The sequence below is a fragment of the Typha latifolia genome, chromosome 4 (assembly GCF_019914945.1).
Source record: "Typha latifolia isolate L0001 chromosome 4, TyphaL0001v2, whole genome shotgun sequence".
Classification (NCBI taxonomy): Eukaryota; Viridiplantae; Streptophyta; class Magnoliopsida; order Poales; family Typhaceae; genus Typha; species Typha latifolia.
This window is the reverse complement of record NC_133089.1, coordinates 14,634,324-14,657,260: the sequence shown is the minus strand read 5'-3', so window position 1 is coordinate 14,657,260 and position 22,937 is coordinate 14,634,324. Positions and strand designations below refer to the sequence as shown.

Below are 22,937 nucleotides of genomic sequence, written 5' to 3'. Positions count from 1 at the left end.
TCACTCTGGATTATTGCAATTGTCCATTGGCAATCAGTTGGGTGGTTCATTGATGATTGTAGATTTGCTTTTTTTATTATGTATTGAAACTGAATTTACAGGCCGCAGTTGATAAAGTTTCATCTTGTCCAAAGATTTCATTTTAGATTCCATGTCTTGCAAATAAACATTTTCTTAAGACCAAATCCAAATTAATGCTTGGTGCTTACCCAATTGCATTACCTCCATTAGTTTTCTTCTGGATTGGCTTGTCAAAACTTCCAAACATCGAGAGCATCTGTGCATGTATCTGCTTTTGTTTGCATCAAATCCTTCACTGCAGATCACTTGAAATGTTAAGGGTTCAAGTTTGCCAGATAGATGGTTCTACCTTAGCTTGATATCAGTCTTGATAACTATGAATTTTGTTAAGAAAATTAATTTCTATTACATTTCCCTCCACCGTTTTAATCCATTCTTAGCTTGCCTTCTAAGTCTTAGTTAAATCATTGTTCTTTTTCCCTTTTTTTTTCCTCTGAGTAGGAGACAACATCATCTCAAAGTGACCATCATAATATACTACATATGGACCGGTCTTTAGGCTTGATTTATAGCAAGGCGTTTCCTTTTCACAAGCGGCTATCTATAACATACTTTAGATAAAGAGGCCACAAATAAGTTTAGATACTGCACATATAAATTCTAATAAAAATTTTACTAAATATTTAACTCAATGTCCACTGAGCTACCGCGATAGAGTTGAATTTACCCACCATGGAGAACAGATAAATAAAATGAGGTAAGAGTACACACTCTTTCTCCACTTCAAAGTGAAAGCAAAGAGAACTCCCACAGGCAAAGGTAGATCCTAGACCTAAACTTTAGTAAATATTATATTAACTTTTCCGAGCAAGGAATGTAGTGCAGTTCTTGTATAAATTATGTATCCTGACACAAGATTGTCATGGTCTCAAACGAGTCGAGGGAATTAATTATTGTAGAATTTCGAAGAATGTCTCCCACAGGACCTACAGCATGCGCCATCTACCTCATCTTGGATCAAACCTCACTTCCTTTGGTATATATATATAGATATATATATATATATATAATAAAAAATCAGCAGACTTGCCAATCTTATGATAAAGCTATCAAGGTCATGCTTAATATCTGAGTCCTAATCCTGAGTAACAATTCAAATTTCAAATAAGGAGTATAGCATATGCATCCCTCTTTCGTACATCATTTCAAAGATTAATTAGCAAAAGAGAAAGTGATAAAGAGATCACATCTTTAAATTTAGCATGAGTCTTTGCTGCAATTTCTTTTCCTTTCTCAGTGCACTTTTTAATACTAACTGCCACCTCCAGAATTTTGGTTTTAGATTCCCATGATGGGCCTTACGGTCGGTTGGTAGTTCCACAGGGAAACTTTATAAATTAAAACTATTCCATAACTTCTCATTTAAATCCTAGTAACCTCTCCTCCTCTCTCAAATTTTATTGTACTTGGAGATGACCATGTGCCGAATGCTACATCTGCTCCTCTTCATCGTACTTGCAGAGATAAAATTATGTTGTCCTTCTAAGGTCAGTTACTCAGATTGGTACTTGATCTTTTACTTATTTCAGTTGGTTTATTTGGAAGTGATCATCTATGTTTAATCCTCCCAGGTCTACGTAGTTTACATGGGAAACAAAGGCAGTAATAGCCCAGATAAGTATTTGAGCCGAACTCACCAAATGCTCACTGCTGTTCATGGAGGAAGGTTGGCTTTTATGTTATGAGATTTTATTTTACTTTTTTTTTTATTATGTTTCAATCGTTTTTGATACAAATATTGGACCTAACAGTGCAGAGAAAGCACGGGCTTCGCATGTCTATAGTTACAGTAAAAGCTTCAAAGGTTTCGCAGCAAAGTTGAGCAAAGAGCAAGCCTCACAGATGGCTGGTGATAGGCTTGTTCTTGATCTGAACTTTGTTCTCAAACTTAAAAATATTTCTATGGTTGTACTAATTTGGTTAATTTCCTAATGGTTTTTGTAGAGATGCCTGGTGTGGTTTCAGTATTTCCGAATCTGAAGCATAACCTGCACACTACTCATTCTTGGGATTTTATGGGCCTTGCTACTGATGAGGCAATGGAAATTCCAGGATTCTCTACAAAGAATCAAGAGAACGTCATTATAGGATTCATCGACACAGGTAAGTTGATCTTTTATGGCCCTTTAGATCCAGTCTTTAGGCTTCAGTGACTTGGTATATATCAGAAACTTCTGTCCCTATGTTAATAGAGTTAACTTGAGTTGCGTTCTATTTTAGACTCGGATGCACTAATTTCACCTTATCTGCTCATTCGAGAGTACATTGATATAATGTTTTACCAAGTTGAAGGCAATCCGATTTGAACTCTGCTTGTCGATCTGAACTTCTTCGTAACATTCTTATAGTACTACTCTAGTGTTCTCCATTGTCCTTCCAGTACAAATGTACAATGCTTTGTTTTATGCATTATGTAGTATCTTTCGGTGAATTGAACGCTGATCCAGAGTCAGATATGCTACATAAAAATCTGTTTATGTTCTTTCAGGAATATGGCCAGAATCACCAAGTTTCAGTGATGAGGGGATGCCACCAGTGCCTTTAAGATGGAAAGGACAATGCCAAGCAGGAGAGTCCTTCACAAAGACCTCATGCAACAAGTATATATCTTGTGCTTCCCCCACCTCATTAGCCACTTGTGTGCTTTTTCCTTTAAGAGCTTTCTGTCCACTCTTCTCAATTTTCTCTGCCTTCTCCTTCAGAAAAGTAATTGGAGCAAGGTACTATCTCCACGGATATGAAGCAGAAGAAGAAAGCAGCCTTCTTATCAGTAATTCAGATAAGAGTATCAAGTTCAAGTCTGCTAGGGATAGCTCTGGCCATGGGAGTCATACAGCCTCCATAGCTGCTGGTAGATTTGTGAATAACATGAATTATCATGGCTTGGCGGCTGGCGGAGCTCGTGGAGGTGCATCCCTGGCTAGGATAGCAGTCTACAAGACTTGTTGGGACTCCGGTTGCTATGACGCAGACATACTTGCAGCATTCGACGACGCAATCAGAGATGGAGTTGACATAATATCTATATCTTTAGGTCCCAATTCTCCTCAGGGAGATTACTTTAGCGATGCAATCTCAGTTGGTTCTTTCCATGCTGTTAGACATGGTATACTGGTAGTCTCTTCTGCTGGAAATTCTGGAGCTAGAAGCACAGTGACAAATCTTGCGCCGTGGCTGCTTACTGTAGCTGCCAGTTCAACAGATAGAGAATTCACTTCAGACATCATACTTGGAGATGGAAGGAGAATAATGGTAATTAAACTGTTAGTCCTGGTGCTCTTCTTTGTTTTGTCTATAAGCGCAAACTTGTACTTCAAAACTTCCTGAAGAATTCATTGGTATGATTAGGGTGAGAGCTTGAACACTTACAAAATGAAAACATCAGCAAGGATAATGTCAGCTTCTGAAGCCAGTGGGCATTACTTTACTCCATACCAGTCAAGGTGAAAAGCAGTTACTTAGGAATGAGTGATTGATTGAAAGAAGCTACTCTTGCATTTACATGATTCTTTCCTCTACAGTTTCTGCTTGGAAGGATCCTTGAACAAAACAAAGGCTAGAGGGAAGATTATTATTTGTCACCATTCTGGTAGTCCTTCTGAATCAAGGCTAGAGAAAAGCATAGTGGTGAAGAAAGCTACAGGTGTAGGTATGATCCTGATAGACGAAGTAGAGAGCGACGTCGCAGTTCCTTTTGTAATCCCTGCAGTTACTTTTGGAAGAGCAGTTGGTAGAAGAATTCTATCTTATGTAAATCACACAAGGTTAGGCATTCTCACTGAGCTGCTTCTAATATTCCACTGAAATTATTCAGTATTGTAATTACATTTGTGTAAGATATGGTTGTGGTTAAATACTAAATGTAGGTATCCAAGATCCCTTATTTTGCCCACAAAGACAATACTTGGATCACGACAAGCTCCTCGAGTGGCAGCGTTCTCTTCCAAAGGTCCCAATTCATTGACACCAGAGATCCTGAAGGTCTGTAGGCATATCTAGCAGCAAGTTTTACTTGTGAATCAAAAATATATAACAAGGAGTAATTAATGTTTCGTTTCATGGACTAATTTGGTTATATCTTTGTCATAGCCTGACATCATGGCTCCAGGACTAAACATCTTAGCAGCCTGGTCTCCTGCAGTGAAGAAAATGAACTACAACATTCTCTCTGGAACATCGATGTCCTGCCCCCATGTAACAGGACTGGTTTCTTTGATCAAAGCAGTACACCCCTTATGGTCTCCTTCAGCAATAAAATCTGCCATAATGACAACAGGTTGTATATAAATGCTGCAATTTTTTTTTTTTGACTGCTATAATCAAGACTCTTCAGAGATCATCACTATTTGGAGTACTTGGCTGTACTCGAGAAATACTGAACCACTCGCAGATCATTTCCTGACTAGTTGATGAAGTTTTCACATAACCAAAGCAAAAATTTATACTTCTTACCATATTACTAACCAAATATCCTTGTCTAACTTTGAATTATACTGCTACATTCTCCTTGAACAGCAAATGTATTGGATAAGAATGGCAATCCCATAACAGCAGACCCCAAAGGAAGGACAGCAAACCCATTTGATTATGGTTCGGGCTTCCCAGACCCTTCAAGAATCCTTGATCCTGGTCTGGTATATGATGCACAGGCCACCGATTACAAGGCTTTCCTTTGCTCAATTGGCTACAGTGACAAGTCATTACGCACGATAACCGGGGATAACAGCATATGTTCTACTTCTCAACCAACAGCTTCTGGCCTCAATTATCCCTCAATTACAGTACCAGATCTCAAGATTAGCTACTCGGTCAATAGAACAGTGACAAGTGTTGGAAGAGCCAATTCAGTTTATCGCGCTTTAGTGTCTGCGCCGAGGGGCATTAATGTAACAGTGGTTCCTAAAGTTCTTGCTTTCAGAAACTATGGTCAGAAGAGGAGCTTCATAGTGCATTTTAGGGCCACTGTCCCTTTCAAGGACTACTCATTTGGATCACTATCTTGGGTATCTAAAAGATATCATGTCACCAGCCCTCTGGTTGTCAGGTTATCATCCTCCATCATGGGTTTGTTGTGATGAACTGATTCAATATGAGAACAGTTGTCTTAAACTGCTGTACCTCTGCACAGCTAGTACAAAGAATTATACAATGTTCTACCTGGAAAGCAGTCATGTATGTTGCTAACGTTGCAAAATGTGGTAGATCAAAATTGTCTTATTCTCTGGGAGCAGAGCAGTATAAACAGGGATTCATAACTTCATTCAGCATATCTCCAAGTCACCTTTTGGTTTCACTAGAAAATTAAAGCATAAAATGAAACCCCAGTATGTTATCCATCCATTTGTTGCATGTGACTAAAAAATTCTGTATATCATCAACCAGTTAATTACCTCTACTTTTCCCTGCCACACTAAGTTGAGCAACTGGTAACTAAATTGATCAACACCGGATCTTCTTTTCCAGCCAATAATTCGATAAAAGAACTGCAGAGAAACAAAGCCTATAAAGATTAATCACTTCTCATTCATAAGTAAATAGAGATCCAGACATTTCATAATGTGATCCTCCAGTCCAACAGCCCCCAGCTTTATTATCACAAATTCATAAGTAATGTGCACTATATAAGCCAAAGTAATAGGAGGTTGTCATGCAGCCATAAAGGAGAGGGCTTCACCGGCACGCAATCCAGACGACAGTCGCAGCTTTCGGTACTCGTCGTAGGAGAAAGTCCGGTAGAGGCGTGGGTGCTTAGGATCTACAAGTGCAGCGGGCGTCTCCACTATGTCATCCCTTGGGGCGAGCAGGAATAACGCAATTGAGATCCTTGTCACTGCCTGCTTGCATTGCACGCGGTGCTTCACATTATGCAGTAATCCATTGCTCCACACCTGCAAACCAATTTCTCATTAGATGGGTATGTTTTCTGAGTCATAATTCATATCTAGCATGATAGATAACAGGGTCGATATATCAAAAGTGAAACTTAAAATTTGCACCTAGAAGGGAATGGCCAGTAGAAAGATGGAAGTAACGACCTACCTTTGTGACGTCGCCGAGATTGACAAGAAGGGTTCCTGGAACAGGATCGACAGGTAGGAATGCGCCGGTGGAGTCCATCACCTCGAGCCCACCAACGCAGTCATCTTCCTGAAGCACGGTTAGGAAATTGTTATCTGTGTGGATCTGCACACCTGTGGAACCAACCGTTTCCTCCGTGAAGTTGTATTTGTTCAGCCTAAATTGGCAAGGCCATTCACTGAATGAATAGCTATCCACACCAATGCTCTCTGTTATCTTGCTTGTGATGTTTAATACTAGCTCATGGAGCTTACAAGCATACGATTTGATCGTTTCCCTGAAATGAAGGAAATAAACGTTTCTAGCCAATTCGATCACTGGTGGAATGAAACTCTAGGCCCAAATAAATGTCCCTAGAAAAGGGGAGGAAGGGAGATAATACCTAAGGTGGGGCGGGAGGTCGAGGCGGGAGCAGAAGGCGTCGACGTCGGTAGGCGAGGAGGCATCGTAGAGGCCAAACGCCTCGTAGAGCGGATTCTTGGCGGTGGGCGCCACGTAGCCGCTGCCCGGGATGGCGTCAGCGTTCCGTCGCTTGACGTCGGCGGGGAGGTCGAAGAGGGATCGGACGGCGGCCTTCATCTCCGCCTGCAGCGGTGGCGGGATGCCGTGGTTGACCACACGAAAGCAGCCGATCGCACGGCACGCTTCCAGAAGCTTCTCCTGGTCCGCCGCCGTGAACTCCGCCACATCCACTACCGGGATCGCGCCCATCTCTTCTCCCCTTTCTTCTCCTTGATCGGTGCCGAATTCGTCCGTTTAAAGAGGGAGAGAGAGAAAAAATATATATATATATAGCTCTACGTTGTCTTGGTAATAAGGTTATAAAAACAAAATTAGTGCTCTCTCGAACACGCCGACACGAGTTCTCGGCTTGCAGTAGTTGCCTTGGTAATATTAGGATTTAGGAATAGGCAACCGTTTGGTAAGTAGATGGGTAAAAGGTGGGTTTTGTCTGAAAAAATTGAAAGTAGTAAACATGTGTGTTTATTGACTGAGATAAAATTATCATAATAAATAGAATTTATCACGTTTTCTTTTATCTCAATTTAGAGCTGGAATAAGAAAACAGAGATAAGAGAGAGTTATCTCAATTCATATTAAACTTTATGATACGATGATATTTTATAATATGTATATAGTGAAAATATTTTCGTACAAAATTTCTATCTAATTGTATATGTTTGTGATAGTATATATATCGGTACGTAAATTTTAATAAATTGAGTCGAATTATATTTTAGACAGTTATTCCAGACTAACCATATATAGCTGTTGGAAGTACAGATTGATCGGGATGAGATCTTTCAAGCTTATCAATATATCCTCATAGAGACGTAGATCTTAATTTAAGACGATCTAAATCTAAAATTGTTAAAATTTAGAAATGAAAACCAAACCTGTTATCGCTAATGTTTTCTTCTTCTTCTTTTTTTAAATTTGGTAAATAATATCCTACAAATTCTCACCCCTACAAAGAGCTTATCAATAATAGGGTGAGTGATGTTAGGTTAGATCCCCTCACAAGTTGGATTTAAATCTCACAATATTAGATTTTGGTGAACTTAATGACAAACTTGTAAAATAGCCAAAAATAAAATAAAATATGTGAGCAGTTCCAAAGCTGGTGTCGGTGCCAATAAATAGTTTGCACCTATTCCTCTTTGGAGTTCCACCTAATGGTGAAATTCTCATGTTCCAATATGAGATTTTGGTTTTCACATTAATGTAATTATTTTGTGTTGGTTGCTTAGTTTATAATTGTTTCAATTGCACTGTTTCATGGGGAAGCCATGGCCCATGATATTCTCATATTACTATCCTCCTCCTCTACAAGCAAGATACATACTTACTCTTTCTCTTCTCCTTTGCTTCTTAGTTGTTTGATGAAAAGTTTAGGAACAAATATATAACACTTAACCAGTAGAATATATTCTCTTGGTGAAAAGTTGAATGTTGGGGAGCAAATGACTATTGCTTTAATTCGTTTAATGGATATATTATTATTTTCTAAGGTTATTTTTGTTATTATCACATTTTTGTTCTATATGTTGTATAATTAATTTGTATTGATAATAAAGGGCGGAATAGGAAAATAAAACATGCTGAAATGAAATTCTTAGTTAATTTTGAAAAAAAAAAAAAGATTTACCCGATCGGAATTTAATTCTTCCACCTTGAAGCAAGAGCATCCAGCACGCCGTCGAAGCTATCGAACCTCACGCTCACGACATCGACGCAGATCCCGAACCTCTCTACACCCCTCGCCGTCACTGGCCCGTGCGCCGCCACCACCATCTCCGGCCACGTCCTTCTTACCGTCCCCCAATCCCACCCCAACTCATGCAGCCCCTTCATCAACCCCTCCACCTCCGCCGAGCTCGTGAACACGATCGCGTCGATCTCCTCATCCGTTTCCCTCCTCCTCGCCATCTCCTCCGCGCAGCTCGGGCCCGCCCACCTAGTCTCGTACGCAGGAACCCTCACCCCGACCCACCCCGCCGCCTCGAGATCCGCGACGAAGTCAGCGACTACCGGCGGCTCCTCGAGATCGACGACGTTCGGGACCGGGCACAGCACCCTGCGACCTGATCCGTCTCCTAGCGACTCCACCAAACCCGCCGGGGAAGCAGTTTCGGGTACGATGATTCTGATCCGGTTAGTGTTCCTGCAGATGCGGGAGAGGAGGTCGCCCTCGCGAAGGAGGTCGGCGTCCTTCCCAAGGGCGGCGACGGTGAAGGGCTCGCCGGAGTCTGCGAGAGGCGGAGGGGTGTCGTCATCGTCGGGGAGGGCGAGGGAGAAGGCGGAGATGCCATTGCGGGAGGTAAAAGCGACGGCGGAGAAGGAGTCTAGGGTTCCAGCGAGGAGGTAGGGGCGGAGGGCGGCGAGGGTGGAAGGGGTGGGCTCGACAGCGACGGTGGGGAGAGAGAGGGGAGCAGCGCCGCGGAGACGGAGGAGGTGGGAGAGGCGCCCAGCGTAGGTTAGCGGGGTGGTGAAGGCGATGCGCCGGCCGCAGAGATCCTGTTTGGTTGCCCTCTCTTCTCTTATCGCAGTGGCGGGCTGTGGGCCTGCCGTTCCCATCATTACTCTCATCGTCATCCTCTCGCTCAAGCAGAGAAAGAAAGGAACCGTTGAGTTATTTATCGGATTAAATGCTTTTTTTTAATTAATTAAGGTTCTTTTTTATATATACTTGTACTTATTAATCACTTTAACTCTCTATATAATTTTTTTCTACCAATTCACTCTTTATAATTATATGATATTATGACTAAAGTAAACTGTCAATCCCAGTTAACAAAACCTATCAAAATTATTGAAATGTCTCGATAGACAAACCGAGTGAAAAGAAACATGATTGGATATTTTAATATTATTATACTTGTTAACCAAATATTTTGGTAATTTAGTCGTATAAAGAGTAGATTATTATAAAAAAAATTATGTAGAAAAAATAAAGTAAATATATAAATAAGTACAAGGGTAAATTGTACTTAACCCTTATTTATCCTATACTCTACGAGTAGTCATTTCCTTGTTTACTGTATCCTTTCATCCTTGTTTGGTTGATTGAGATAAAATAATAATTTTAATAAAAAATAATTTTTAATGGAAAAAGGAAAACGAGGTCGTAATAAAGTGAACGTGCTGGTATTTTCAATAAGTTATTGTGAGGGTCAACTAGACAAATACCATTTTTATCTTCATTAATACTGGGGGGAAATATTTATCAAAAGAAAAAAAAAAGAAAACAACAAGTCTTCTACGATTATCACAATGTCTTTATCGTATCTTCATTAATACTGGGGGGAATATTTAAAGAAAAAACAAGTCTTCTAAGATTATTGCAATGTATAACATAGCTCCTCAGAAGGTTGGATGAGAAAATCTCATATTGCATCTTTTCAGATGTTATCAAGAAACTATACCTGCTGAAAGATGCCAATTAATATACACCTGATGTCGTAGATGACAGGAAAGATCCGATTATGAATGAATAAATTGTAAGAAGCTAAGTTTGACAAAGTTGACGAAGTTAAGCAGCAATGATGCAGAAGTAGAGATGGCATATCTCGAATACATGAGCAGATAATTTTGTCTAAACACTTTTGAGTGAGAGTTGTGACTTGTATTCCTTGGACGAGAGTAACTCCATTCTGCCGCTCTTCGCTTGTATAGTCAGTCAATCAATCTTAATTTTCCTAATAAAGAACTCGACAACTGATTGAATGGTGTACACGAGAAGAACAAAACCCATGATCAAAACTGTCGGAGAAAATAAGATTGTTAAGCAGAAGTGGTGGCAGGCATCTACAAGTTTTATCTAGAAATTTTTTTACAGACGTAGGATGAGTTCTTACCAGTTACAGCTCCAATAAGTAGAAAAGTTAGTCGATATCTTACAAGCCATGGAAGTTGGACTTCGGGAGAGCAGTGAGGTTGATAAGTCCAGGCTTTTTTGTAAATCATCTCTGTATTTCCTGGCTGCAACTCAGAAAGCAAGAAATCTACTCCAGCAACGGGCTCACCATTCAAATCCCTCAGCTCAACTTTAATCTTTTGCGGAGTTGTGTCCCAGTCAATCTGAATTGCTCCGAAATTTGGCTGGCCTGAAAAGAGAGCCCATAAGAAGCTTAAAATACTTGCTTGATCTAGTGCTCACAAAAATGATCCATGACTAAGTAGGAAATTAAACACATGTCTAATGCAGCAATTATAGTCAATCCAACTACAGTCAGCCCTTTGATGTCCTTCACTGCAAGAAGGTCATGCATAACATCTTCAAATTTTGTTCAAGGGAAAATTTATCAAGGAAACCTTCTTAATACGCTTTTGGTTTACATACAAGAAAACAGCACCAGGCTTGCGTAGTAGCTGATTAGCACTATGTTGAATGCTGATGGCATAGTCTGCAAAAGGCACCCAAAATGCTCCCTAATAAAGTATAGAGGTACATGGAGTTCAAGATCCATAGACAAACAATACAAAGTCAAAATAATTCACTATAATCACATACACAGATTCTAGTTAGGTTTTAGATGGAGGAGTGCAAGTTCCTCCGATCACATGTCATACCATATGTGCATGATCTGTAGTGGCAGTTATGACGAAAAACTCTCATGGTGCTTGGTGTCATCCATGCTATAACTCTCACAAGATAAGCTAATGGTGGTGGCAGAACTTTCTCGATAGCTTGAGTAAGCCCACTTGATGTTATATCATACAGAGGATATTGGCTTCCACAGTCATAGCGTGTGATCTCTCCAAAGTGAACATCGCCACTTATGAAGAATATTCCATTTCTCTGCATGTTGAATGACTACACATAAGAGCAGCAGATGGAAATAAATTTCTTAGGAAGAAAACAATTGCATGCAGTAGTTATGGATCACTATTTGTTGGTAATATAAGGTTTCACTAGGTAAAACAGTCTACTTTTGCCCCGCATATCCTAGTGTTGTAGGTTCAAGCCAATACTTAACCTTCAAACACTGGGGGGCAAGGGTACATACATCTTGCACACATTGGCTGGAGCCTCATGCATTAGGACTTTAGGAGAACTGTTTCTATTGTTATTTGATGGTGATATTTCTTTTTCCATCCCTTTCTTTCCTGTGGGATTCTCCAAATCTGGGAATGGAAGATAAACTAGTGCTGACAGCCGTAACCATTAAAACACAATGCAAATAGATTATATCCAATTCCAACATTCAATTATGCAGAAATTATCTTTAAGCAAAAAAACTGTGCATGTCTTACATAAAGAACACAAGTGGGTTAATTAACCAACTGAAAATTGGCCTCAGGGCATAATGTAAATATAAATGACAAAAGAAAACCAACCTTAGTACCTTAGTACCTTACTACTATCTATCAACTTATATAGGCGCTCCCTCTCCTTTGGGAAACGCCCCCAAGATTCCATATAGAATAACGGTCCAGTAGTTGCAGAAAGATTTGATATCACCTGAGAAATAAGGAAGATGCAGAGAAAGCGTGATTATATATGAAATATCTGAGTGATTTTTACTTCCATTGAAATAAAAACAAAAGAAACTACATGGGGATCCAATTTAGAAACTAGCACTTGCTATGTTGAAGGCTAAGATGTTCTGGCATCATATGGAAATCCAATTTAGCAAGTAGTTGTGCATTAAAATAAAATCAAAAGCTAGAAATGAAACATAACTTGACAACAGAAACCCATTTCAAAAGAGGATCTGTTTTCGTGAATCGTCTATATTGATTAGTAAATGCAACTTAACTCCTACGGTTGATAGATTTTGTCCTCCCTCCTCAAGTGATGCTAGTTTCCGTGGCAACATTATCTACTGGTGGCACACCAGTAAAGTACCAATCACATGCTCCATCAAATAGATCTTACATGTACATTTTAAATGCAAATGTTACTCATCCACCTTCTTGCATTCCAAAATGAATCCAAAATGTACACACATCCCCTGAACTACAGATAGTTTAATAACGAAGTGAGCACGTATAAGATGAGTACCTGAATAGAAGATGCAATAATGGTAATTTCTGATCCAGGACCTCTCAGCTCTCTCTCTAACCATTGCCATTGAGAATCTCCCAACACACTTCCATCAGTGCGCAATGGGTCCCTGTGGTATCTGGTGTCCAAAAGAATGACCTGTAGTAATACATCCATGAAATGCTAAAATGTGCACTCAGTATTCTACAACTCATTAAACAATGAAATAATCGTAGATTACATTGAACTAGTATTTTCGTGATCACAGAAACATAGGCACTTAGAGGACATAACATGGTCCAAAAGTATCTCGACGCATTAATATATAAGAAAGTTTATTTAAAGAGCTTTTAAGCTGCAGAGAGAGCAGAACAATGTAGGAGCTACATCACTAGCATACCTTTAGTTGTTTCCCTTTGGGCCCAAACATGTAAGAGGCATAAACACCAGCTTGTTTTCGCCTAAACAAAGAGGACAAATACAGCAACATCAGGATCTCACAATCTAAGAAGGTCCAAAAATGAAAGATTACAGATGCAGAATGTAATGTTCGGCAAAAAAGAATTGCACTGTGGTTATTCCATAGTTTTATTTTCCTTAGTCAATATTAACTTATTGATACAGGAAAAATAGATAAAGGATGGGCAGAGGATAGGAGGAATGAAAACCTCCGAAAGAGATAAGTAAGAAAAGATCGGTATGAAGTATTTCTCTTTAATTTCTTTTCTTTCTTTAAATTGTTTGCAATGCGAGAGTTAGTTTAAAAGAGTCCAGCTTGGTGAGGTGAATGCAGAAGAAAAAAATTAACAATTTAATATCATAATATAAAAGGGCTTGCAATCTTGGTGCTGTAATCCACAGGCCCCACAAAAAGGTGTGAAGCTCATAGATATGGATTGTTGGCATTTCATAATGTAGTAAAGTAGATTCGCTCTTCTCTGTTTGAATAAGAAATCCTTAATTTTATTAGTTCCACTCCATGGTCACCCAAAAGGCATATAACAAGCTAATTTTTTTCTTCTTTCCTTTTCTTTTTTCAATCATGTTCCAATCCTTCCCATGAATGAAAGCACCTTTATAAACCTAAAATAAGATATAAACCAGATCATATCCCCCAAGCATGGAGGAAATCTGTGCTGACAATTTTCTCAATCAAGGTTAGCAATATGCATCCGTACAACCATAAAAACAGCCAATGGAAGATATCTTTCCACCGTAAAGGTCATACTGATGAGTTAAATCTTACAAAGAATGTTGAGGTTTATGTACTTGAAATTCCTATTGATTACCTATGAAAGATATTAGCATCTTTATGTAGGAACACATGGACCATATAACACCAAACAAGATAAACAAATAAAAGGTTGAGGCATGTAACAACCACCTATAAGAGGCACAAGAAAAAGTCAAAATAGATATGACATTTATGCTTAATTCTACAAGGTCTTCTGAATTACCTACCGAGAACTATCTTCAGCTTCATCCAAGAAATCTAAGAAAAGCCGTTGGCTCGTAATCTTCCCATCAAATTCTTTTCCTGCATCATTTAATCCATAATCATGGTCATCCCAGGTACCAAGAACCTGCACAAGTTCAAATTAATGTTAATGCAAAATTTTGAGCCAACCCAACAAAAGAAAAAAAAAAAAAAAAGCAGGAGAAACAACTCTGTGTATTTAAAATTTTAATCCATAATCATGGTCATCCCAGGTACCAAGAACCTGCACAAGTTCAAATTAATGTTAATGCAAAATTTTGAGCCAACCCAACAAAAGAAAAAAAAAAAAAAAAGCAGGAGAAACAACTCTGTGTATTTAAAAACTAAGCAATTTGGATATGAAGTCACTATAAGATCCATACCAAGAAAAACCTTGAACATTGTAATTTAAGCTTGTTGATAAAAATTCGGCTAATTTTTTTTTCAAAATAATCAATTACTAGTTACTAAATGCACAGATACTTTACCTGAGCCTTCTCTCTCAGTCTCACATAACCTGGATTCATCTTCGCGATCTCGTACCTTCTCTGCATTTCCTGCTCCGTTGATGGGAAAAATCTGGCGACATTCTTCCATGGTCCAATCGTTCTCTCTTTACCAAGTACTTTAACCGGCCGCTTGTTGTCTCCATAAATGTTGTCCCCCAACCAAATGAACAACTGGGGATCGAAGCCGACTATCGCATCCCAAATGGGCTACATGAAGACGCATCTAGAAACATTATGCTCGGTTGCCAAGTTTTTGTTACAGTTCTTGTAACACAAGGTTGTGTGGTGTACCTGAGGGGCACTCTGGTTGGAGCAAGAGCCAAAGGCAACGCGAGAGACGATGGTAGGAGATTCGTGCGTCGGTTCGGAAGCTTCGAGGAGTGAGAAGAGGAAGAAGGGGAGGAGGAGGAGGAGGAGGAGTTGGTAGCTAATCCGAGCCACCGCCATGGATGCGAGGAGGCTCGACCTACAAGAAGAGAGGGGAAGTAAAGGAGAAGTACGCCGCCGTGCTTTTAACTTTTTCTTTTCTTTTCTTTTTCTAGCGAAAGAGAGAGAGAAAGAGAAAGAGAAAGAGAGGATTACTCCGAGATTCCGATGCTTGATGCTTGCTTTCTTGAGGGAAACTCCACCTCCCAACTGCCAGAGAAGAACGTTCGAGTTAATGCGAAGTGTGACAAATTAGTTGGCGTGGCATAGCGTTGTTGCTGTTTAATATTGGTTTTATTATAAAATAAATCTCGGGATTATTCGGTCCCAAATTGTTGTCTGATGACTAGAATTTCGTACATATACATATACATATACATATACATATGATATTCGATTCAGTCTGGCCCTCTCTCTATCTTATCCGAGAATGATATTGGAATTTGTATCCATTATATCCAATATAAGACATATATAAAAATGAATCTTTAATCTGCATCCGAATTAATAAACATGATATCTGTAAATATGAATTTCTCACTCCGATCTGCCTCTAATCCACTTCACCACTGATACCAAGTTTTGTGACCTTTTTCAGAAGACCAAAGCATTTGCTGTTTATAAAATCTAATATACTTATATGCTTTGATTTATTTATTTATTTATTTTTATTTTTATTATTGAGAGAAAAGTGAATTTTTTTCATGTGTACCAATTAAACCGTCACTCGAATTCGAACCCAAAAACACTTGATATGGCCTCGACCATCTGAGCACCATCTCAATAGCAATGAGTGCTTTGATTTCTTATGAGATTGAATCAGTCAATCATCCAATATTCCAAGTAAATTCATTGTTTCAACCTTGCTAAGCATATCCAAGCAGCATAATCTCTGTACTCATAGACACAAACTACCAATTTTTCTCACTAAATATCACCGATAACATGTCTCTTAAAAACGAAATATATAACATTGGCTACCAAGATTCCATATGTTATTGCACCAGGAAACAAACTTGCATATGTTTGCAAAGGCTTCAAACTTAAGACGTAAAAGCTACAGATTGCTGGAATTCCGAACGGGAAATATGCAATATAGACGATGTGTGAGAATATCCGTGTCGCAATGCTCGAGCTGGAACATGCTTGTGGAAAACATATTCTGATATAATTTCTGTTTCAAAATTCTACATGATTCATCCTGAAAAAATGGGGGGATCTTAGATCAATTTCATTAGGTATAACTGCAGTGTCAGCAATGATTGATATGATAAGGTAGCTGACCAACTCAGCAACCCTATTGTATGAAAATCTGATGGCAAAGTATTGTCAGCATCTTCACAACTTCAGCGAGGACAATGTAGCAGACAACAAACAGCTTACTGCATGTGCAATCTATGGGAACTTTTGCAAGTCGCAACGCGAAACCTATGATTCTTGTCTTCTAATCAAGGAAGAAAGACTGATAAATTCTTTAGCTGCTGCAACTCTGGATAACAACATGACAGCAATATAAATGAGAAGAGGTAAATTAGTTCTTGTAAAAATCAGTATGTTACTCTGTTCATAGTGGACCATTAGACTAAGAAGCATTTCTTTAAAGATTGTTTAATACTCAAGGGAAAATCCTGGAATGGCAATAATTATACCTGCATGCAATGCTGATACATTCCCTGTCTATTATACCAATCGGGCGTCCTCTACATCCATCAATGTGTTCTGATACAACAGGGAGCTCATTCACCCCATGTGAATCCATGATTCTTTCAGCAGCGCGAAGCGTCATGTCAGGTGTTGCAGTCAATACTTTAAGCTTATCCCCTTCTACTTGGCAGACATGAGATACGAGAATCTCCTCTACCTGATTAATAGACCAGATTGGTAGAAACAGGGAAGATAAGAGTAGACAGAGGGAAAAAGGAAAAGAAGAAAAAACAAAAGGGACATTGCGCCTAGGACTGCCTTTTGACATGATTCTCTGTGTGTTCATAGATGGCACTAATAGCAGAGGTAATCATGATACTGCAAGTATGGACCTTACAACCTTCAAATCACAATATTGTGATCTAGTGCACACAGCTGTATGCATGTGTGAGACCTTGTATGAAATTGAAAACATTTCTTTCGAAGTCAAATATTAGATTGCAACTGTTTTTGTAAGTTTAACATGTTACCAAAAGTCATCACTGTACATCAGTTTTCATCCTTCAATAGAGTAATATACATCATATGATGTAGAGCCAAAAAGATAATCCATGTAAAATACCAAAGTAAATGAAAAGACAACCTTAGCAGCAGTCAAAACTTGCTAAAGTCAAGAGATAAAACAAACTAGCTGTATCAAGTTGTGAAAACTGAAACGTAATGCTTTTCTTACCTCAATATTCACACCAGTAGCTGTTGCAACTCTGCTTAAGTCATGGATGTCCTCAAGTGCTAACAATCCTAGTAGGAAATTATTGTCGTCAATTATCACCACAAAGGACTGCTTCTCCTTAAGCATGAGAGTGACTGCTTCAACTATCGAAGTTTTCATCAAGATGGAAATATATTTTGTTCTCATAGCATGTGAGACAGTAAGACTTTCGGCCAAATTATCAACTTCCAATTTGGCATCATATACACAAAGAGAGCTCTCAAGCTTACACAAGTCACTAGAATCAGATGATTCTGGAGAAATAACTAAATCACAATTGTCCTGGTTTTGATATAGAGAGTCTTTTGGTTGTTGAATACTATGTGCTTCTACATTCAAGGAATCCAACTTTTCGCTGCTGCCCCTTTTTCTGTTTTGGCTGGAAGAAATCCATGATGATAAACCCACAGCTCCGAGCAGTGGGAAAACTATACGATAGTCCTGTGTTAGCTCAAATAGTAGCAAAACAGAAGTAAGAGGTACCTGGCATACACCAGCAAGAGTAGCAGCCATGCCTACCTGTAAAGAAAAATAACTAATGAAGGCTTTCAGAAGGAAAAATTATAGCTTGCAGAATCAAATGAAAGGCCTTGCATACGACGGAATGATGAAAAGGGAGTGTTTCTAGGATTTACATATTCTGCAACATCTGGTTGCTTAGATAATTAGCAATGACTACCAATACTCTGACACACATGGCAATGTATTATCTATGTTGAAGAATTGAAAGAATAAGCACGACATCAGATTTCTTATGGCTTCTGATTGGCATCCAGATCCTGGAGCTGTCTTTAGTATGGAAAAAACATCTTGAAGATGATGGGGTAATAACATTTAAAATTTTTGTCTCACCCCATATTGAACAGCTTATGTTCCATGAGGGTCCACCGACAAAAAGTTTGGGCAAGATAAGGAGAGGAATGGTATGCTATTAGAAAAAAAGATAGATCTTCTATTTATTACGTTAATATGAGATGTCATAATGAAATGTTACCAGACCGTATGCTTGAGGTGATGCCACTTCTAATATGCCCAGAGGAAACAATGGATTAGGGCCCAATAGTATCGAACTCACAAACTTTCCATATGCCATGCCTGTTGCTGCACCTATAAAAAGGGATGGTGCATAGTAGCCTCCCACTAGTCCAGAAGCACGGCACAAAGATGTCGCAAGTATTTTTACCCCAACTAATTGAAATAAAATAGCATACGAGAGGCCGCTCGTAAATGGTCTTGATTCCAGCAGAATGTCAACATTCTCGAAGCCCCAGTAGAGGACCTCTGGATATACTAAAGCTATCAAACCAACACTTAGACCACCCATTGCAGGAAAGACAGCCTTGGGTATTCCTGTTGCCCGTTGAAAATTTTCAACTACTTCCAGAGCAATTGATGTGCACCCTGATAAAGTTACTGAGACCAGTCCACAAAGGATGCCCAGCAAAAGATATAGAGGAAGCTCTGAAAATTGATAAAATCAAATTAACATCTTCAGATTTTGTGATGCTCCAAAGTATAAAGAATGTGACCAGTGACTTAGTACTTTAAGTTAAATTCCTCCTACCTACTAATGGAGAATTCTAGATTACTATCGACCAGTTATTAGATAATAAATAGCTTTCAAAATGGCACAACAATTACAGAAGGACATCACATGATTCTTTGGATGATAAAGTTGATCTATCGACTAGTTGCAACTACTGAAGCCTAGACTTCGCAAATCTCATTTAATATCTTTTAAGAAATAAAGTTGCATACCACTTGGAGAACGGAAATCATATGTAGGAACTGTGAAAGCTGGATCAGAACCAAGACCAACTTCTGAAACCACAGATGCTATTACTGAACTAAGTATCACCATAGGTGTTGAATTTGAGATGGAAAAGAATGCGTCTGCTGTAGAAGGCCACAGGACAGATTCCACAGCAAAAAAGCACCCAGATACAGCCGCATTAAAACCTAAAATACAAAGCAATCACCTGAAATTTAAGTAAAACAACATCAGAAAATGAATCTCAAAGAATTCAATAACAAGATAAAGAAATCGTACAACCACCTGCAGGAACCATAACGAGACAAGCTCAATTCCAACTTTCCAGTAAAACAAGATAATCTTCTAGGCTTATCTCTGGTATCCAGATTGTGGACTTCTACATTGAAGCTATGTAAGAGTAATTTTCTTATCAATATTAACAATTTAAAGAAAGCTTCACAAAAATGCGTTGAGGTTGCAAAAGCTTGATTCATCGACTAATTGAAGGGTTTCAAGGGCACAAATATTGAAATGCAAAGTACTCTGGAATGGCTGAAGAAAACTTTATATATATGTATAACGAAGAATTAATTTGTTTTTCAACCTTTCGGAAAAATATACTAAGTAGACCAAAAAAAGAAAAAGGTGTTTCCGCAACCAGATGGGGGCTGCTTCAAGGAAAGAAACTTTAGAGAAGATCAAGTAACTTGAGACCCAAGCCATAAATGGTGAAGGATGAGTATTTCAAAACCTGTTAGGATACAGTGACAGGTAGAATAACTTTAACTTGCACCTGACTCTAATTTAACAAGAATCAGCTGTAATAGTCAATCAACACCTGTTGGATATCTAATAGTGAAGGCCACAAATTGGACACTCCAACTATAAAGTGACTTTTTTTATGGTTAAGCACTCATGGCCACTGAACTTTACATACATCCTCTTCTGATCTGCATTTTTGAAGAATTATTACTCTATGAATACTCCTACTGAAATAAATGATAAGAAAAGCATTACATCATAGACAGGTTCCCTAATTTCCATGTCTTTGCAAATGAAATGTATGTATAACTACTCCTTTGACATCAATGAATTGGCAATACAAATTTGAAAACTGAAAAGTGATTCTGAGTCATTCCTCCCTAATATCTACACAGAAAGTCTCAAACTCATGAAATCTTTCTACTTTTCTTGAAAGCCTAAATATCAAAGTATGTTCTTTTGCAAAGTTGAGATCGGTAGAAATCCTTTTAATGAAATCCTTATTATGTAACCATGAATCCCTAGGACATGGTCAGATATGTCATTGTGAAATCACATAAATACAACAGAAGACTGCTAAAAGCCTAAAACATGATGAAGATCCCCAAATATGAACTTCTCTAAGCCACATGAGCATACTTCCTAGAGGATTTTTCAATCCTATAAGCTCTAGAAAAGTTTTGGTCTTACAAGATCGTGCAAGTAATCAACATTGCATCCAATAAATGCTATTAAAAATATATGAGACAGAATCTATAAATTCTGCATTTGTATATGAAATATTACCAACACTGAAAATCTTGATATACTAGGTATCTTCTTGTCTAACAAATCAACTAATGAGAAATGATATCTTAGTAGAGAGGCCTTAGTTCTTTTTCTTGGATCTTGATTCATAAAAATAGGCAACTGCTAAGAATTAGATCATGCTTAACATAATGACATAGAAATGCCATAGACTAAACTTATTGAACTAGAAGCAATCTGGAAAGAAAAGAAAAATATCATACTTGGAAACTTTGAGAAACATATTTGCTAATGTATGACCATATTCTAAGATGGTTAATTTGAAATATCTGTGCTACATCATTTGACAAAAATCATGTTTAAAGGTGTTCATGCTGGATTCACCTCCTATGACAACTCACAGATTACATAAGCATGAATATTCTAAGGGTAGAAAACTGACCTGATGAAATACCAGCAGCTGATCCAGCTGCTACCAGGGCCAATCTTTTTCCACCCTGCCACCGGAAAACATGGACAACTCCTTTGGCTATGGCAGAACCTATCTCCACACTAGGGCCCTCTGGCCCTAAAGAATTCCCAGTTCCCAGAGTAATAGAAGCAGCTACAGCTTTCAAGAATGGCCGAAATGCACCCTTTAAGTTTGACAAAGTACCTTCCGAAGGGGCTTCTAAAGAACTCCGTAGAGTGTTCACTATGCCGACAATAACGCCCCCGCAAACAGGTACCAGTATCACTCTCTGCCAAATTTCCTCAAGGGGCTCCTCCCTTAACCATGAGGCACCTCGTGAAGGTATTCCATCCCAAAATATATCACGTATTTCGTGAACCTATTGTAAATAAGTAAACAGTATAAACATTGGAATATATCACTTCACATCTTACCGGTATTGCAAATGTCAACGAGTTATCAACATCAATGCATAACTCCATCAAAAAAAAAAAAAAAAAAAAAAATCAATGCATATATTAAAGAAACAGAATAATATGACCATATTTCATACTCAGGATCCTGGAGTCATACACTGTCCACTTATTAACACACTTATCCAGGATATAAATGCAAGGTCCTCCAAAAACACCCCTTTCTACTACCTTCTAAATCCTATCTAGTTTTCATTACCACCAATCTTTTCGCACAGTTGTATACTTTCTTATACTCTACCATATTTCGACCCCAGCATTCTTGTTATATTAAGTGTCATTTTGTATGTTTAGGTTCTTTTCCCTGCAGAAGGTCAGCATAACTTCTAGTGGCATCCAATGACAGTGAAGAGAAGCAAGGATGGAGGAGAAAGAGAGCTCTCACGGCGTTGTTGAAGAGGACGATTGCGACGCCGGTGAGAAGGCCGACCACGCAGGCGGTGAGAGTGACAAAATCCCTGGTGGGCATTGCTTCTTCGATGACATCTTTTACTTGCTCGCCGAAATCTTTGCCGCTGGAATCGGATTCCCGCTCTCCTTGTCCGGGAAGACAGCGAAGGCTCCGCTTACCGAGGAGGGAATCCGGACGATGACGGAGACGGCAATTTGAAGAAAAAGAAGAAGAAAGAGACGAAGAGGGGAAGGAGGAGGAGAGGAGGAGGGGGATGGTGGGATTGGTAGATGCGAAAGCGAGAGGGCGTGACGAAGAAGACGTTAGAGAAAAGGGCGGGCGGCATGAGAAGGATGCCATGATGCTTCTTGATGGCCGAGAAGCGGAAGAGAGAATTAGGATCGGAATCCAGGAGAAAAGAATGAAAACAGAGAGAAAAATTCAAAGAATCGGATAAAATCGATGTGGTGGGAGTCATCGGAACGAAGAAGAGTGAGAGGGAGCGACTGCTTACGTGTAACTCTCCGGATAACACAACTTCCATAAAAAAGAGTGTTCTCTTGAGCTGGCTTTCTTTTTTCATGCAAAAAGAGAAGATTTATTCTACACTAATTTGCAAGACCATCAACCGTATCTTTACCATTTCACAAATTATTAGTCTGATTAGCTAAACTATTGATTTGAAAAAGGGCAAAACTTATTCTTATCATATAAAATGTTTAATGCAGTGCTGCCTTTTAAATGCTATTATGTCTCAAATCTTATGCCAGGATTTGAGAGGAGTGAGGAGAATTTTATTGGGTGGGTGAATGATTTGCACCTGGGTGCGTAATAACTTTGACCACCCTCACTGTCAAGCGTAGGGGCATTTAAATTAGGAATA

The 22,937-nt window shown here is 38.9% G+C and overlaps 5 protein-coding genes across 14 annotated transcripts; 1 reads left to right on the top strand and 4 right to left on the bottom strand.

The window, feature by feature from the left end:
• The first annotated feature begins 1,436 nt into the window (after positions 1-1,436).
• On the top strand, positions 1,437-5,298 carry LOC140786144 (subtilisin-like serine-protease S). Its single transcript, XM_073134371.1, has 11 exons — positions 1,437-1,568; positions 1,653-1,747; positions 1,833-1,930; positions 2,026-2,184; positions 2,570-2,681; positions 2,784-3,333; positions 3,430-3,524; positions 3,603-3,845; positions 3,948-4,062; positions 4,171-4,357; positions 4,597-5,298. Exons 1-11 carry the CDS (start codon positions 1,494-1,496, stop codon positions 5,154-5,156), a joined length of 2,289 nt encoding a protein of 762 aa, XP_072990472.1. The 5' UTR covers positions 1,437-1,493; the 3' UTR covers positions 5,157-5,298.
• Positions 2,383-8,313, bottom strand: LOC140786146 (2-oxoglutarate-dependent dioxygenase DAO-like). Of its 4 annotated transcripts, none has more exons than XR_012108564.1 (5): positions 6,542-8,313; positions 6,121-6,436; positions 5,756-5,969; positions 5,239-5,564; positions 2,383-5,160 (listed from the first exon to the last, which is right to left on the bottom strand). XR_012108564.1 is itself a non-coding variant. In XM_073134374.1 (5 exons), exons 1-4 carry the CDS (start codon positions 6,868-6,870, stop codon positions 5,521-5,523), a joined length of 903 nt encoding a protein of 300 aa, XP_072990475.1. In that variant the 5' UTR covers positions 6,871-8,313; the 3' UTR covers positions 2,383-5,374; positions 5,472-5,520. The 4 variants fall into 4 exon arrangements, 3 of the variants coding, with proteins under 3 accessions (XP_072990475.1, XP_072990474.1, XP_072990476.1); XM_073134374.1 differs by having other exon boundaries at positions 2,383-5,374; positions 5,472-5,564; XM_073134373.1 differs by having other exon boundaries at positions 2,383-5,564.
• LOC140786145 (uncharacterized) lies at positions 2,383-9,296 on the bottom strand. Its single transcript, XM_073134372.1, has 2 exons — positions 8,309-9,296; positions 2,383-3,268 (listed from the first exon to the last, which is right to left on the bottom strand). Exon 1 carries the CDS (start codon positions 9,253-9,255, stop codon positions 8,320-8,322), a length of 936 nt encoding a protein of 311 aa, XP_072990473.1. The 5' UTR covers positions 9,256-9,296; the 3' UTR covers positions 2,383-3,268; positions 8,309-8,319.
• Positions 9,297-10,086: 790 nt separating this feature from the next.
• Positions 10,087-15,327, bottom strand: LOC140787131 (uncharacterized). 7 transcript variants are annotated; one of them, XR_012108758.1, is made up of 10 exons: positions 14,927-15,205; positions 14,615-14,842; positions 14,111-14,232; positions 13,050-13,110; positions 12,668-12,832; positions 12,017-12,124; positions 11,233-11,461; positions 11,003-11,091; positions 10,518-10,766; positions 10,087-10,422 (listed from the first exon to the last, which is right to left on the bottom strand). XR_012108758.1 is itself a non-coding variant. In XM_073135907.1 (10 exons), the coding sequence occupies exons 2-10, from the start codon at positions 15,080-15,082 to the stop codon at positions 10,340-10,342; spliced, it is 1,401 nt and encodes a 466-aa protein (XP_072992008.1). In that variant the 5' UTR covers positions 15,083-15,101; positions 15,218-15,327; the 3' UTR covers positions 10,087-10,339. The 7 variants fall into 7 exon arrangements, 4 of the variants coding, with proteins under 4 accessions (XP_072992008.1, XP_072992010.1, XP_072992007.1 ...); XR_012108756.1 differs by having other exon boundaries at positions 11,003-11,066; XR_012108757.1 differs by having other exon boundaries at positions 11,003-11,066; positions 12,668-12,808.
• Positions 15,328-16,207: 880 nt separating this feature from the next.
• Positions 16,208-22,599, bottom strand: LOC140786429 (chloride channel protein CLC-e). The gene is made up of 7 exons (XM_073134851.1): positions 22,049-22,599; positions 21,182-21,569; positions 19,236-19,436; positions 18,472-18,938; positions 17,439-17,996; positions 16,711-16,922; positions 16,208-16,550 (listed from the first exon to the last, which is right to left on the bottom strand). Exons 1-7 carry the CDS (start codon positions 22,412-22,414, stop codon positions 16,490-16,492), a joined length of 2,253 nt encoding a protein of 750 aa, XP_072990952.1. The 5' UTR covers positions 22,415-22,599; the 3' UTR covers positions 16,208-16,489.
• Between the last annotated feature and the right edge of the window lie 338 nt (positions 22,600-22,937).

Bases quoted from the DNA above. Each gene is read 5' to 3' on its own strand.
- LOC140786145 (XM_073134372.1), bottom strand. From the start codon at position 9,255: ATGACGATGAGAGTAATGATGGGAACGGCAGGCCCACAGCCCGCCACT.
- LOC140786429 (XM_073134851.1), bottom strand. From the start codon at position 22,414: ATGGCATCCTTCTCATGCCGCCCGCCCTTTTCTCTAACGTCTTCTTCG. The intron at 21,570-22,048 runs GTGAGAGCTCTC...TATTTACAATAG, and splicing joins TCGTCCTCTTCAACAACGCC to GTTCACGAAATACGTGATAT. The intron at 16,923-17,438 runs GTAAGAAAAGCA...TCTATTAATCAG, and splicing joins CTACTGGTGTGAATATTGAG to GTAGAGGAGATTCTCGTATC.
- LOC140786144 (XM_073134371.1), top strand. From the start codon at position 1,494: ATGACCATGTGCCGAATGCTACATCTGCTCCTCTTCATCGTACTTGCA. The intron at 1,569-1,652 runs GTCAGTTACTCA...TAATCCTCCCAG, and splicing joins AATTATGTTGTCCTTCTAAG to GTCTACGTAGTTTACATGGG. The intron at 4,063-4,170 runs GTCTGTAGGCAT...TCTTTGTCATAG, and splicing joins TGACACCAGAGATCCTGAAG to CCTGACATCATGGCTCCAGG.
- LOC140786146 (XM_073134373.1), bottom strand. From the start codon at position 6,870: ATGGGCGCGATCCCGGTAGTGGATGTGGCGGAGTTCACGGCGGCGGAC. The intron at 6,437-6,541 runs GTATTATCTCCC...CCTTCATTTCAG, and splicing joins GACCTCCCGCCCCACCTTAG to GGAAACGATCAAATCGTATG. The intron at 5,970-6,120 runs GTAGGTCGTTAC...ATTGGTTTGCAG, and splicing joins ATCTCGGCGACGTCACAAAG to GTGTGGAGCAATGGATTACT.
- LOC140787131 (XM_073135907.1), bottom strand. From the start codon at position 15,082: ATGGCGGTGGCTCGGATTAGCTACCAACTCCTCCTCCTCCTCCTCCTC. The intron at 12,833-13,049 runs GTATGCTAGTGA...TGCACATTTTAG, and splicing joins CCAAAGGGAAACAACTAAAG to CATTTCATGGATGTATTACT. The intron at 11,462-12,016 runs GTACTAAGGTAC...TTCAACATGCAG, and splicing joins AGTTGATAGATAGTAGTAAG to AGAAATGGAATATTCTTCAT.